General features: G+C 36.1%; 1 protein-coding gene across 6 annotated transcripts in view; it reads left to right on the top strand.

Annotated features, from left to right (window-relative positions):
* Positions 1-17,391, top strand: part of LOC137268898 (zinc finger protein rotund-like) — a 212,190-nt gene that overhangs the window by 59,087 nt on the left and 135,712 nt on the right. Inside the window, exon 1 of one of the 6 annotated variants that reach the window (XM_067803501.1) lies at positions 13,711-13,779. The exons of the other annotated variants lie outside the window; for them this stretch is intronic. Within the exon in view, the coding sequence (XP_067659602.1) occupies positions 13,723-13,779 (57 nt within the window). The 5' untranslated portion in view covers positions 13,711-13,722. Of the gene's footprint in view, positions 1-13,710; positions 13,780-17,391 lie in introns of those variants that run through there. 6 annotated transcript variants of the gene reach the window in all.

Raw genomic sequence — 17,391 nt, 5'->3', positions numbered from 1 at the left:
TGAAAGGTCAACGACTGACCTATTTCTGATAATCAAATGATTAAGTTCACTCAAGGGGAAATGATTGTTGACCTTGTCTAAATATCCCCCCAAAATAATTTATATATCGTCAATTCCTAAAAAAAATTGGTAAGCTTCATTTAGCCTATGCTTGAATCATTTAATACAGATAGTTTGAGCCAGTGATGCAGTTTCAGTTGTAGAGGTCATGAGGCACTGACAAGGTCGACCATGTGTTTTGTTCCCTTTGGCAGAGAACTTTGTATTCTAGCAGCGATTGTTGGCGATGTATTTCACGTCTATGTATGGCTGGTTAAAGATAGTTGAGTTGTTTTACTCTCAATTTTAAGAACTTTTCCAGCGGTTAGGAACAGTGAAGAAATGTTCTATTATAAGCACATTCACTTGGATAGGATAACGTGAACTCCGTCTTGATTTCAAACTCCTACTTCTTGGGGGTGAAAATACTAAAGCTGTTAATCACTAGTTGATGCTACATACACTGTACTTTGTTTCAACAGATGGACACACTGTCTTCAGAAACTTCAACATTAAACCAGCCATTTTGCATCCACAAATCAAATGCATGCAAAACTGATAGAAACCATTTGAACATTTATGGTTCAAAAGGGTCCTAAATCAAGGAATTAACTTACTATGAACTAATTTAAATAAGATTCAGATATAGTATATGTCAGGGCAATTCTAGTGTGTTTTAAGAACTAAGATCCTGATACAATTTGTGGACTAATTACTCTGAAAATACAATTGTAAGAATGTCTGTGTTGCATTAAAATTAAAGAGAATATATTTAGAGAAAAAGTATATGTGATCTATTGGACATTACTAAAATGTTTTTTATTTTCTTTAAAGAAGTTTGTTTAGTTTATTGAGTGGTCTTTTGTAAAAATCTGTAATGACATCTATTTCTAGTGAAGCAACATGGCAGCTGGAACATGAGCTGGCTCTGACATCAAGGTCTAACCATTTGCTGGAAATTAAAATCTGAATGACAATCATTATACTGAGTTATTTTTTCTCTTTGATCTTCAAGGACCACAATCAATAACAAGTATACTCAAACAGGCTTTGTGTTGGAATTCCTTTGGCAGCCTAATGTCTCTGTTCCCCCACATTACATGGACACATTCGTGTGGGAACATAATACATACTTACCTGCTTCCTCATATTATATCATTATGCAAAATGAAGCAAAAGTTAAAAGACACACACATTTTAAGTTTTCACATTTAAGACCTGTTCTGCTGGTTTAAACATGGGCTAAGGTTTCCTATATTTTATTATGAATCAATGCCTCTAAAACTCATTATGTGCGAGTCATATTTGTAAGAGATAGTATTGTTCAGAATTGCAGCAATTGAAAAGAAAGAAAAGAAAAAGAAATAATTAAACTGCACAAAAATCAAAGAGTTTAAAAGACATAAATGGAAATGGTATGTTCTCGATACACATATTTTTTTCTTAAAATGGGGAACCGATTCAGCCATGAAAAAGTTATTACTGTTCATGAAGACCTTCAAAGACAGCTTTAAACTATCACTTCTTAATCCAGAGGAGTGACAAATCTTTTCAAACATTAAGAAATATTACTAAATACAAAGATCTTCTTTGATGTTTTATTTCAGATGACTATATGTGACACTACAACATGCATCACAGAACCCTTTCAACATTCAGAAGGAATCTGTTACACACAACACATATTACAAGTGATACCTGATATAATGTAAGAGTTAATTTGATATGAAAGTTAAAACAAATAAAAAAATATTTCTATGTATTGCAGCATGTCACATGGACATGTCTGGGGTTTATGATCCACATCAGCATGACATACATGACAACTGGCTGGTGGTGTCTGGGGAGGGCTAAGAGGACTGTCATTTGTAAAACTGGTGTTCATGCCATCAACCAACCCATGAAGGTCCTGGGTTAGAATAGGCCTTCAGCAACCCATGCTCGCCATAAAAGGCGACTATGCTTGTCGTAAGAAGTGACTAACGGGATCAGGTGGTCAGGCTCCCTGACACATGTCATCAGTTCCCAATTGCGCAGATCGATGCTCATGTTGTTGGTCAGTGGATTGTCTGGTCCAGGCTCGAGTATTTACAGACTGCTGCCATATAGCTGGAATATTGCTGAGTGCGGTGTAAAACTAAACTCACTCACTTACTCATGCCATCTACCACTAGTTTGTTACTGTACTCATTCACCATAAGATGGATGTGGTAGTACCGAAGTTATCATGGGCCTTACTGCACTGAAATCAGAATTAAGTACTCATGGAAGGGGTTGTGGAAAGCTTCAAAATTTCTTACAAGATTTATGATTGTACTGATTTTGTTTAAGAACAGAGTGTTGAGTATGAGTAAAACTAGGGCATCTGTTTAAGGTCTGGGCATTTGTTGATGTTTGAGGGGGGAGATGGAGGGGAAGGTCTGGGTACATTCAGGAAATTTCTCAGTTGGGTGGAGGGAAGGGTTTAAGGATGTTGAGGGAACGTCTGAGTTAGGTGGAGGGAAGGGTTTGGGGACGTTGAGGGAATGTCTTAGTCAGGTGGAGAGAAGGGTTTGGAGACATTAAGGGAATGTCTTAGTTAAGTGGAGGGAAGGGTTTGGGGACGTTGACGGAATGTCTGAGTTAGGTGCAGGGAAGGGTTTGGGGACGTTGACGAAATGTCTTAGTTAGGTGCAGGGAAGGGTTTGGGGACGTTGAGGGAATGTCTTAGTCAGGTGGAGGGAAGGGTTTGGGGACATTGAGGGAATATCTCAGTTAGGTGGAGAGAAGGGTTTGGGGACATTAAGGGAATGTCTTAGTTAAGTGGAGGGAAGGGTTTGGGGACGTTGAGGGAATGTCTGAGTTAGGTAGAGGGAAGGGTTCGGGGACGTTGAGGGAATGTCTGAGTTAGGTGGAGGGAAGTGTTCGGGGACATTGATGGAATGTCTTAGGTGGAAGGAAGGGATCGGGGACACTGAGAGAATGTCTGAGTTAGGTGGAGGGATGGGATCGGGGACGTTGATGGAATGTCTTAGTTAGGTGGAAGGAAGGGATTGGGGACATTAAGGGAATGTCTGAGTTAGGTAGAAGGAAGGGATTGGGGACGTTGAGGGAATGTCTTAGTTAGGTGGAGGAAGGATGAGGAAGTTTGAGGAAAGGGTTGAGGGAAGTTAAATAGAAGATGACTCCAGTCACTGGATTGTCTGATCAAAACTTGATTATTTACATTGTGTCATATAGCTCAAATATTGCTGTTTGCACCATTAAACTACAAACAAACATCAAAGCAGCATCAACCACAACTCACTCACCCACTGACACTTTTTCGTTATTTTACTACAAAATTCACTCATGTGAGTTTGTGAAAGAAATTACAAAGCTGGTTAAAGGGAGTTGTCAGTTCAGTTGACTTGCAAGAGCTTCGCTGATGTAGAAACATTGACACAGATCAATTGAATAATCAAGCTTTTGTGTATCCAAAATGTAATCTACTATAAATTGCTAATCAAAAAGAGGATGAAAGCCAGGCAGATGAGTGATTGTGAAAAATTTTGTTTATTAAATATTATTGCGTAAAAACAGCATTGTAATATGATTGGAATTCTATCTTGTCCACTTATGTGCTCAATATATTATTGTGATATAAGTTATTGAAAGGCTTACAACATGAGCAGGGTCAAATGTACAGCAGTGGTAGATTTTCAAGGTTACTGTTATGAAATATATTTTAATTGTAATGAGTAATCATTTGTTGAAATGGTCTTCTGAATAGCAGGTATACAAGCCATGTATAAATATGTGTAGAGTTGGTATGCAGAATATAGAGAGAACAGTGATATGTACGGCAAATTTGGTATGTAGAGGATAGAAACAATGTTGATATGTAGGATATATTTGGTATGTAGAAGATGGAAACAATGTTGATATGTAGGATATATTTGGTATGTAGAAGATGGAAACAATGTTGATATGTGGGGTATATTTGGTATGTTGAAGATAGAAACAATGTTGATATGTGGGGTATATTTGGTATGTTGAAGATAGAAACAATGTTGATATGTAGGGTATATTTGGTATGTTTAAGATAGAAACAATGTTGATATGTAGGATATATCTGGTATGTAGAAGATGGAAACAATGTTGATATGTAGGATATATCTGGTATGTAGAAGATAGAAACAATGTTGATATGTAGGGTATATTTGGTATGTTGAATATAAACAATGTTGATATGTAGGATATATTTGGTATGTTGAAGATAGAAACAATGTTGATATAGGATATATCTGGTATGTAGAAGATGGAAACAATGTTGATATGTAGGGTATATTTGGTATGTTGAAGATAGAAACAATGTTGATATGTAGGATATATCTGGTATGTAGAAGATAGAAACAATGTTGATATGTAGGATATATTTGGTATGTTGAAGATAGAAACAATGTTGATATGTAGGATATATTTGGTATGTTGAAGATAGAAACAATGTTGATATGTAGGGTATATTTGGTATGTTTAAGATAGAAACAATGTTGATATGTAGGATATATCTGGTATGTAGAAGATGGAAACAATGTTGATATGTAGGATATATCTGGTATGTAGAAGATAGAAACAATGTTGATATGTAGGGTATATTTGGTATGTTGAATATAAACAATGTTGATATGTAGGATATATTTGGTATGTTGAAGATAGAAACAATGTTGATATAGGATATATCTGGTATGTAGAAGATGGAAACAATGTTGATATGTAGGGTATATTTGGTATGTTGAAGATAGAAACAATGTTGATATGTAGGATATATCTGGTATGTAGAAGATAGAAACAATGTTGATATGTAGGATATATTTGGTATGTTGAAGATAGAAACAATGTTGATATGTAGGATATATTTGGTATGTTGAAGATAGAAACAATGTTGATATGTAGGATATATCTGGTATGTAGAAGATGGAAACAATGTTGATATGTAGGGTATATTTGGTATGTAGAAGATAGAAACAATGTTGATATGTAGGATATATCTGGTATGTAGAAGATGGAAACAATGTTGATATGTAGGATATATTTGGTATGTAGAAGATAGAAACAATGTTGATATGTAGGTTATATTTGGTATGTTGAAGATAGAAACAATGTTGATATGTAGGATATATCTGGTATGTAGAAGATAGAAACAATGTTGATATGTAGGGTATATTTGGTATGTTGAAGATAGAAACAATGTTGATATGTAGGATATATCTGGTATGTAGAAGATGGAAACAGAAACAGCTCTCCTAGTCATAGAACTGGGATGTAGGTTATTATTCCTGCACAAAAGTGTAAATATTTCTCCATATAGCAGATATATTTCTACAATATCAGATGGTCTGTGGAAAATGCAATAGCCTGAACACTTCTTATAATTGAGGTGTTATGTCATCTAATGAGTCAATTGTTATATATCCCCCTGTCATTGAGCAGGTTTCCCAACATGTCAGGTACATACATACTGGCATTAGTCTCTACTACGAAGCACAAACTGCCAGCCAGACCTGGGGCATGAATGTCCAGAAACAGAGCAGGTGTATCGAAGGAACATTAGCCAACAGGTTGTACAACAAACACCCATTTACATAATTTAACTCATTATTTCACTGAATCTCTTTGCGAACATGTCATAATTGTAGCAGATGTAAAGATTTCTCATACTTGCATCAACTGAAAAAGAAGTAAACTGCACAAAACTCAGAGTTTAAAAGCCATAATGGTATGATCTCTATACACATGCTCTTTTCTTAAAATGGGGAACCGATTCAGCCATGAAGAAGTTATTACTGTTCATGAAAACCTACAAAGACAGCTTTAAACTGTCACTTCTTCTTAATGGAGACGAGTGAAAAATCTTTTCAAACATTAAGAAATATTACTAAATGCAAAAATTTTCTTTGAAGTTTTATGTCAGATCACTATATGTGACAATACATTAAGTGCCACAAACCCTTTCCATGTCTGGAAGAAATCTGTTAATTTTAGGGGTAAATTTAGACTGTGATGAGAATGTGTTTATGAATCCCTTGTGATAATACAGTGTACTCAGGAAGGGGAACGTAGCCTACCAACAAACTCAACAACTTGTTAGGGTTGCACTGAATTGCAATGATATATTTCAGTCTGCACCCAGAACTCACCAACATTTTAAACATTCTATAGCTTTAGGTTGTTTTAATAGCTCTATTTACATCAACTGGAAAGACACAAAACAACAAAGAGTTTTATTGATGTAACTTATCTTCTATTGTAGCAATACTTTAATGTGATTCTGACACATTCTAAAGCCATTTTAGTCCATAATGAGAGCCAGTATCTTAAGAATTCATATTTTTTCATCTCCATCAATTTGAAAAGGGTTCAAGAAAGGAGACCTGATATGATAACACCAGGTGCTCTGAAATCATGGTGCATGGACATTTATTGATAAACAGTTGCATCTTATTGGCTCATATTGATATTTTTGGCATAGAGGTCATTGTAATTGTGAAAACAATATATTTTGTTGAATTGTAGAAAATACAACCAGTGTTTCTTTCTCATATCTGAGATGCTAAGAATATGTACCCATAGGTTCAGGTTTTTCATTTTGAAAGTGATTAACTGACTCTATATCCTGTTTCAGTTTGTAGGTTTGTAAAGAGTTGACGTGTGAAGTTTAGGGTGAAATGTGAATTGAGAAAACTGCTTGTAGCAATAACTATAATGAAAGGTAGTTATTGTAATTGTTTACTCATTTAATTGTAGAGGGTGAGGTTTGGAATATTTTAATTTGAATCTTAAGAGTTTGATAGTGAATTTACATAGTTACTTCTTGATGAGGATCTTAATAGTTTCCTCTTTGTGAAAGCAATCATCAAACTCAAAGTTCTGTTTAAGTGTGAACTTTGGAAAGATTACTCAAGTTTGTGTTGAAATATGAGCTGACTGAACATCTGTTCTAAGCCCCTGTAAGACATTAAATCAAGTACTATCATGTTTCATTAGAATCCTTTACAATACTGTTTCATTCTGGAGCTTTTAGTTTTTAAACAAATGTAAATTTCTCCATGTAAAATTTTCAAAAGAAATGATATATCATCATCATGATTAAAACTTAATGATCATCCATTTTTTTGGCTGTTGTGCTGTTTAAATTTAAACTAGGTCACTAAAAGAAACACTAAAATTGAGGCCCAGACGTTAAGACATTACACCTGAGTGCACAAGGCAACCTCCAGCCTAACATGCTTCAACATGCCTAACCACCATTAAAAAAACGTAAGCAAGAAGAATGGCTATTAAATGGTGAATAAATCAGCTACATGCTTGACAATGGAGACACATTGGTATATTTCTCTGGCATTCATAAGTTATCTTAAGACCAACTGAGCTATGCTGTGTCAGGTTAAGCTGACATTTGGGGTTGGTTGGTAGACTCGACAAGCAATATACTTGAAGAGAGACTACATTTGCCATGAGTAATGAAGGATAAATAGACAAACACAGACATGTAGTCAGCAAAGGAAAAAGGATGGACATCCATGCATAGACAAGGAGACAGACAGATAGACACTAAGACAGACAAACTGACAGACAGAAAGGCAGATAAACCGACAGAAAGGAAGACCCAAAGACAAAGGGCTAGAGTGCTAAACATCGAGACAGGGATTCAGACAGACAGACAGACAGACAGACAGACAGACAGAGACAGAGGGAGGTAGTCAGTCAGACAGAGAGGGAGGTGGTCAGGCAGACAGACAGGGAGGGGGTCAGGCAGACAGAAAGACAGGGAGGCATCAGGTAGACAGGGAGGCAGTCAGACAGACAGACAGACAGACAGGTGCTCAGACAGACAGGAAGGTGGTCAGACAGACAGGGAGGCAGTCAGACAGACAGGGAGGTGGTCAGGCAGACAGACAGGGAGGCAGTCAGGCAGACAAACAGGGAGGAGGTCAGACAGGAATTCAGGCAGAAGTCCGGGAGACAGGGAGCTGCTAAGACAGGAAGGTGGTCATCAAGACCCAAAGTTAGAGAGTCATTCAGACTAACAAGAAGCAGACAGATAAACAGAAAGGCAGACAGACAGACAGAAAGGCAGATGGACAAGCAAAGGGAGATGGGCGAACCAAAGGCAGATGGACAAACAAAAGGCAGAAACAAAAGGCAGATGGACAAACAAAAGGCAGATGGACAAACAAAAGGCAGAAACAAAAGGCAGATGGACAAACAAAAGGCAGATGGACAGACAAAAGGTAGATGGACAGACAAAAGGCAGAAACAAAAGGCAGATGGACAGACAAAAGGCAGATGGACAGACAAAAGGCAGATGGACAGACAAAAGGCAGATGGACAGACAAAAGGTAGATGGACAGACAAAAGGCAGATGGACAGACAAAAGGCAGAAACAAAAGGCAGATGGACAGACAAAAGGCAGATGGACAGACAAAAAGGCAGAAACAAAAGGCAGATGGACAGACAAAAGGCAGATGGACAGACAAAAGGTAGATGGACAGACAAAAGGCAGATGGACAGACAAAAGGCAGAAACAAAAGGCAGATGGACAGACAAAAAGGCAGAAACAAAAGGCAGATGGACAGACAAAAAGGCAGAAACAAAAGGCAGATGGACAGACAAAAGGCAGATGGACAGACAAAAGGCAGATGGACAGACAAAAAGGCATACAGATGTATAAGTGGATGTTATTGCTTATGCTTTAACATCTCTTTTCATTTGTGTATATGAGCACACTGAAGTTGATAGTTCTCTTAGTGGTAAAGGATTGATCTCCCTCAGGCATAATCTGTGAAGACCATCCTTGCTGCCACTGTGATATTGGCTGAAATAAAACACGGCATAAAACAATGTTCATTCACTCATCCTACTTTGCACACTGTCCAAATCAAGCACCAGTAGTAAATGTTGACAGTTACAATTCTGACTAAAACATTACTTAAATGTTTTTTTTGTTGCTAGTATCTCAGAACCAGTAAAAAACATCTTCAAATGAATAATAAACATTTTTTTTCTTCAGGGCATGTTCTGGGCGTAAAATTACATGGGAATTGTTCCCTTTGAATAGAGTAACCTTTGAAAGTGTTCATGCATAGCTATGATAGCCTCTCTAATATTTTTTGCAGAAAACGTGATCTGTTAAATGTTATACTGAAGGTAAGGTTTATTGCATTTAGGGAAGGTTTCATGTAATCTTTCAAATGTAAGTACCAGTTAGGACTGTTACCAGTTAACAATTTTAATGATAATGATAGCTGTTCATGAATGAAGAAAATTTAAATATGTGGGTTATATTATTCATTGAACTAATCAATCTGGTATTGTCAATACAATTTTTTATTATTAAAAAGAAGTACCTGTTATTTATGTTATTAAGATGTAAAAAGGGAAAACAAAAATGTGAACGGTTTGTCTGATACATTGTCAAGGCAACAGTTTTTATTTTGTACATCTTAGTGGATGAGTGAGTGAGTATGGTTTTTATGCTGCTTTTAACAATATTCAAGCTATATCATGGCAGGGTACACCAGAAATAGGCCCCACACATTGTAGCTATGTCAGGAATTGAAGCTAGGTCCTAAGTGTGATGAGAGAATGCTTTAACCACTGGGCTAAACCACTGTTTTTACATCTTAATAGTCACCAGAAAGGGAAACTGAAGCAATTTGTATTGCATTATAAAATTTCATTTTTGCATTGTTGAACTGATGCAATATTTGTGGAATCTATTAGTGTGTGGAATTACTCTTTGTAATAGTAATAGTTGTGATGTGAAACCTATGTTGACTCTGAATGTTTCAAACACCTAAAACAAGAAATTACTCTTCCATGTTTTAAACATTTCCATCAGTAGACAAGAAGAGAAAGAATATTTAAATATGACATTTATTTTCTTCAGAATCTGTAACAAAAATATTGATGGAAAGATATATGGAAGATGGAGTGTCCTAGTTGACTAGAGTACTGGTACTGATGCTGGACAGTTTGTATGAACACAGCAAATACAGTCAGAAATAAACTTCAAGATTAATTCAACATGATTATTTGCTGTAGTCACAGATCAGAACACTGGATGCAGGTTATGCAGTTGATTCTCTCATTGTCAGTGAATAAGGTAACATACATGCAGAATGTGACATGCTGAGACATAAATTTACAAGGCCCCTTTCAAAGTGTCATTTTCCCTGAGACTTCAATCCAGAATTAACCTTTATTTAAATAAACCCAGTAGGTGGATCCCAGCTATGTTGAAGGGGATAGCTACAGCCTAGAGTATATACTCCCTGAGCTTGTGTGTCCCAGGTCGCGGTGACCCAGCAAACATGAATGTGAACCAAGAGTCTCTCCTTTAAGTGTTGTGAAGCGTGTAGGCCTGACACATAGGTTACTGCAAGTCTGCCTATGCTCTTTGGAATTCAGCGACTGTCTGTGTGCTTTAAACCATGTCGGGTCTAATCCAGAGAAGATAATCTACCCGCCACCTGTCTACAGTCTGTGGAGCTTAAAGGAACACTGTCTTATGTGTAACATATAGAAAATACATGTGCCTGTTCTTTTGTATCATATCATGTCCTCTGTTTCGTTGTTGAATGTATTTAAGAGGGATTTGTTTTCATAAAGAATGTGAAGAGAAATTATGTAGTGATTTATATTAGAACCTTCAATGATGTTTCAGGTGGGATTTTCACTTTGGAATACTTTTTTCTTTTGTTTTTGAAATTAACCTTTGATATGTGCTTTATCTGTGACACTGGTTAATTGTGCTAATGTAAAGGAACATTTGTATTATCAGGTGTTGTGAAATATGAGAGTAAAGGACATTTAATACTGTGTTATACAGGACAGGGTAGCCATGGTGCTTTCTTGTTTTAACAAGAGAGGGTATTGAACGTACGTTGTTCATAGTGTGCTACTTTGTGTTTGTTCTGCTGACACAAGTCAAACTTTGAAAAACTAATACTTTTTAAAGGGGAAAATTAAGAAATGCAGATTTTGATGAAGATATTAGAAGCAAGTAAGATTCAAAATGGCACAATATCTTGGCTGAAAAGGTTTCATATATATGTATATATTTAGTCATCACACAGTAGACCCAGGTTTTGATTCCCCACATGGATACAATATGTGAAGCCATTTCTGGTGTCCCCAATGTGATATTGCTAGAATATTGCATAAAACCAAGCTCATTCACTCATCAAATATGTTTGTAACTGCTTCCAGGAAGTTGTCATATGTTTGTGTTAGACAAGAATAATGTGATATATATGGCATTTTATTGCTTCATAGCTCCATAATGCAATGTTTCATCAGGTGAAGCACTGCACAATACACACCTTTGTTCTCAATCACATAGTGACCTTGATAAGACTAAATGCTTCGAGACACAAAAATATCAAAGTTTTCATCCTTTAATTGTAACTGAAAGACTGGATATGAATTTTGAAACTAGTTTGAAATCACAAACAGTAATTATAGCAGTATTGCCCATCTCAATCACAATTTTGCCCATCTCAATCTCAATCACAATATTGCCCATCTCAATCACAATATTGCCCATCTCAATCTCAATATTGCCCATCTCAATCACAATATTGCCCATCTCAATAACAATATTGCCCATCTCAGTCACAATATTGCCCATCTCAATCACAATTTTGCCCATCTCAATTTCAATCACAATATTGCCCATCTCAGTCACAATACTGCCCATCTCAGTCACAATATTGCCCATCTCAATCTCAATATTGCCCATCTCAATCACAATCACAATGCTGCCCATCTCAGTCACAATATTGCCCATCTCAATCACAATATAGCCCATCTCAATCACAATCACAATACTGCCCATCTCAGTCACAATATTGCCCATCTCAATCACAATATTGCCCATCACAATCACAATACTGCCCATCTCAGTCACAATATTGCCCATCTCAATCACATTATTGCCCATCTCAATCACAATATTGCCCATCTCAGTCACAATATTGCCCATCTCAATCACAATATTGCCCATCTCAATCACAATATTGCCCATCTCAGTCACAATATTGCCCATCTCAGTCACAATATTGCCCATGTCAATCTCAGTCACAATATTGTCCATCTCAATCACAATCACAATACTGCCCATCTCAGTCACAATATTGCCCATCTCAATCTCAATATTGCCCATCTCAGTCACAATATTGCCCATGTCAATCTAAGTCACAATATTGCCCATCTCAATCACAATATAGCCCATCTCAATCTCAACCACGATATTGCCTATCTCAATAACAATATTGCCCATCTCAGACACAATATTGCCCATCTCAACCTCAATCACAGTATTGCCCATCTCAATCACAATATTGCCTATCTGAATTATAATACTGCACATTTCAACAAATACAAAACATATCCCATGTTAAAGCTAAAGTACAATTTTGCCCAGTTTCAAGGATCTTACTTTTTGCTCAAGCAAGCATAGTAATAGCTAACAAAAATGTATGTATTTGTATTTGGTCAATAAAATACAGACATAACAGTTAAATTTGCATCTTTTTCAAGATTATTTTCAGTGTAAGCTTACATTATGAAAGAGAACATTGTGACCAAAGACAAAAGAAATGGTATGCACACTTAGATAAGTGGCAATTAATTCCATGTGGGTAGTTTTGCATCAAATATACATGTTATTTTCTCCATAGCTGCAAGTTGGCTTTGACTTTTTAAAAGCACACAATAGCTTTAGCATAATGTACAGACATGTAAGATGTTGGAGCAGAATTTCTGGGTTTTTTCACTTCAAATAAGAACATCAACAACAAACAGTATAAACAGTGTTCCTTCTGGAAATGTTATCAACCTCAACTCCCTGGGGAGAATGCATAATGTGTAAGAAATGCTCTCTTAATTAGAATTCTTTTGAGATGTTAGAGAAAGAGGATAGATGTAAATTCAGATCTGAATAAACACATCTTTGGACAAAGAAACCTAAATAATCTTAAAGACATGTTCTATACTTGTCAGCTATTATATTTAAATATTCATAAGTCTGAGATAAAACCTTTTTAAAATGTGGATGATCCGTTTTTCACATTCAAAATGAAAGGAATATTATTTTCATTTCCCCCAAATTTAAACAGTTCACTGATTTTGACATATTATCCTGACCTATAAATAAAAAATAGAGAACACTCCGTCATTATGGTTCATTTACCATAATGTTTAGCTTTTATTTGTCTAAAATATGGCCCTGGATTTTAATCCAATGGCTTTTCTAAAATTCCTTTGTTGGATTTAACATGGAATAATGTTTAAAAGTATGCACACAAACTGAAAAACAACAACTCTGTGCCTTCCAACAGGACGCTCAAGAAGAGCATACACAGTGTAAAACTAATTAGTTCAAATCAAAATAACACAAATTTATTATTCTTTTTAACATGGCTTTTGTTAGCTTGGTAATGGAAATGCATTTTGCTCCTCTGACAGCTGTTCTTGATGCATATGTCATAATTTTTGACAGAACACATATTTTCAGCAAGGATTGCACATCCAAGAGAAGCTTGGTCTGTGAACACTTGCATAGTAAGTTGTTATCACATGCATTGCGTTAATAGCTGGGCCTGTTAAAAATTCAGATCATCGTAACACCGGCATTGCAGTAGGAATGTTCTGCTCGACATGTTATCTAACCTCCAGTTATACGAGTATGTCTCAGCATACTGCCGTGTTCCACAGGTAGGATTGTTTTTTTGTTACCATGTTCTACTGAAAACTTCTAGTTGTTATTATGCTTTTAAAAGCCTCTTTCATTGTGTAAGCCTGTCATGGTTTCAGTGTGTTTCCCAGATGAAACCTTCATTTGATGGTTGTACTGGAGTAGTGTGCAACGTGTAATGCTATATATACACCTGATAACTTGCTCTCATGTGATAACAGTTTGATTTAGATTAGATCAGAAAGTTTCAACTACCAAGATTTTTTTCTTCTGTGAGCTCCATATCTGAATGATACAAAACATGTATGTTTTAAGAATCATTTTATTACTTTGGACATGATTTCAAATCTGCAGTGACCTGGACAATATCATTAAGAATGTGTTGAAATTTCAATCTGAATATTCCATTAGCTGTTTCAAATACTTACAAGATTGTGTTCAAACTAAACCCTGATGATTTATATGTATGTGTTATTAAGCTGGTAAGTTTTACTAGGTCACCAAACAGGATTAGAATTTGCAATCATAATGGCCTGGTAACAGGTTTTGCATTTTACATGAAATGAAAGGAAATTAATGGACTCCACACTAAAGGCAACAAATGATATTCATACTACAATGACATAAGTATAACATACCTGAAAACATGGTTGTGAATATTACCACAAGTAGAAGTAGAATATAAGACTCTGTGATAAAATTGCGCATTGACTACATATGATTTAGATTTGTTTTTGAATTTTACGCCAAAAAAAAGAAATGTGTAATAGTAATTGTGTTCAACAAGGATATCTACTTGGTCTGTGTTTGTTGTTGTGTTTGGGAATCACTACTTTGTACCCAAATGTTCTGTTAGCAGGCAAAGGAAGAGTAATTGGTGTTATAGAGTAATTGGTGTTGTAGAGTAATTGGTGTTGTAGAGTAATTGGTGTTATAGAGTAATTGGTGTTGTAGAGTAATTGGTGTTGTAGAGTAATTGGTGTTAAAGAGTAATTGGTGATATAGAGTAATTGGTGTTATAGAGTAATTGGTGTTAAAGAGTAATTGGCGTTGTAGAGTAATTGGTGTTAAAGAGTAATTGGTGTTATAGAGTAACTGGTGTTGTAGAGTGATTGGTGTTAAAGAGTAATTGGTGTTATAGAGTAACTGGTGTTATAGAAGTGTTCACTGATCTTACAGAATTTCTTGGTTTGTTTCTGTTCTAAAAGTTGCGCTTTCCTATGTATTTTGCATTGATATCAATATCAATATTACAATCACTTAGTTGATGCTTCTGGTATGGTTACATCTAACATAAGTCTGGCTGCACTGTTGTGATTTAGAAATACACTGTATCGTTATTAGTATAATATATAGCGTACATGTTGCAGTATATCAAAAGCAGTAACTGTAGTGAGATCTGTAGTTCTAGATTATTCATGATTTGTGAAAGATTTGTGTTGTGATTTCAAACCCATAACTCCTGAATGGTTTCATTCATACTGAATGTGTCACTCATGGTGCTACTTTCCGAACAAATAGTTCTCTTACGTCAGTTAAGTGAAGTTTTGCCCGTATATCATACAAATAGATACTGCTGGCTGTGCTGTTGTAGCTTCAGGTCCAAGCATGTATGTCCCAATGCATAAGCTAAGAAAAGACCTATTAACTATGGACAAACCCTTATGGCTTTTCAATGCAGTTTTGCTAGTCCTCATCAAATGATGTGAGTGTTACTCAATATATCAATCAGTGCATGTAGTTCTGACTTGGTTGAAGATGATGACTGCAATTTAAACTACAGACTAATGAGATGGAATAGTTCACTATCAACATCTTCTGATGATTTGGTCCTGATAAATAATGAGTGCTAATGACTGAAGGTATGAATTCATAGTTGACCTTACTGTAACAAATGTATCCTTGTGTCTCTTACTTTCTTCTTGATGGAATATTGTTAAAAGCAATGTAATTAGTTCCATGCTTGACATTATACCAGGCCCTCTCACCACATGAAGCTCACTTGCCACAGTTGTACTATGCACGTTGAAAAAACTTAGTTCGACTTGATGGCGTGCAGTGTGAATGTTTATGGCTGATATTCATATTAAGCAAATCTACAATATAACAGACAACTGATTGGGGCTTTAACTACTGCATCTGTTCCACCACTGACGAAACCTGTCTTGTTGATGATGTTTGAGCAAGCTTCTGGTGGTGCTGGTATCCCAGTTGATGGTAGTTACAGTAGGGTTCAGTCAAGGATTTATGCCACACATAGGTTCAAAGTTACCAGCCAATTCTATGTCGTATAATTGCTGGTTTAACATTATAGAAACACAAGACCCACTGACTCACTGACTCACTGACAAAGTGTTGTGGACAATCATGTTCATACCATTCATATGGTATATATTCATAGTGTTCACATCACATCTTATTACATTTTATGTAGTATATTTCTATTAAATAAGAAAAACCTATATTGCCTTTTCTTATAAATTTGCTAAAATAGATCCTTATGCTCAAAAACTAGAGTGCGCTTTGGCCATGTTGTACTGTGGATTGTAAGTGGATGTACCATCATTTTTACTGCACTTCCATTAACAATGTATCTACCTGACATTTATGTGTGCAGGCATTGTAAATTATGACAAAGGTGTGTCTTGTATGTGGTGACAGGAACCTGATGGGGAGAAATACTGATTGATGACAGCTATTAAGAATTCTTATTTTAAATGTACCCAAGTTGCTCTCAAAGCCTGAGATTTTGTTTGAGGAAAATATCATCATACTGTCAGGCATGTTTTGGGTAGGTTGCCAAACTGGACACTGACCATTAAATAGCCTGTTTCCATTTACTGATTTACCCACCTGTTCTGGAATTTGAGGAGGCCAGTGACACCGGTCAACATAGCTGTTTAATTTCTAGATCTGTTCATGAAACTTTACCGTGACAGAAAAACTCTCTGCAAGGGTGTATCACATGACAGATGACTTGAACAACTTTTCAATAACCAACTTCCTTTCGGTATGAAGCCTTTGGTGTCAACATTTTGTAATTGTTGAGCATGCAGTGTCAAACAATGATTCCCAAAACATCTTATGACTCTTGTTCAAAAGTTGTTTGATCAAGGCCAATAGAAAGGTTTCAACATATAGAAGACATATGGAGCACATTCCAGATCTGACACATCAATGACAATGATGACTAATTCCCTGTGTTGACTTGTACACAATGCTCCCATAGTTTTAGATGATTGATTGACCTGCCTTTGCATGTATTTGAGTTGGGAGCCATGAGTTGGGCAGGATGTGTTCAGCAGGAACACCTGGCTTCATCTCTGCAAAACAGTGATTTATAACCACATGCTTTCAGGCAGAATCATACAATCAATTTCTTATGAGTATGGAAAAGCTTTTGTCACTTTTACTCTGGAAAAGAAACAGAGACGGGTTCAGATAAAGGGAATTCCAATGTTGGCAAAATAGTATGTTAAGATGTAATATCAGGATATTCTTTAGGAATGACTGCCTATGTTGGTAAAATATGTAATGGGGAATTGTCATTCAAGTCAGTGGGAATGACAGACATATATAGAGTGTGTCCAAAACATAGTTTGTTCGTGTACTCAGTCATTTGACTGTTTGTT

The sequence above is a fragment of the Haliotis asinina genome, chromosome 16, assembly GCF_037392515.1.
Source record: "Haliotis asinina isolate JCU_RB_2024 chromosome 16, JCU_Hal_asi_v2, whole genome shotgun sequence".
In the NCBI taxonomy this organism is placed as follows: Eukaryota; Metazoa; Mollusca; class Gastropoda; order Lepetellida; family Haliotidae; genus Haliotis; species Haliotis asinina.
This window is presented reverse-complemented; position numbering and strand designations above follow the sequence as displayed.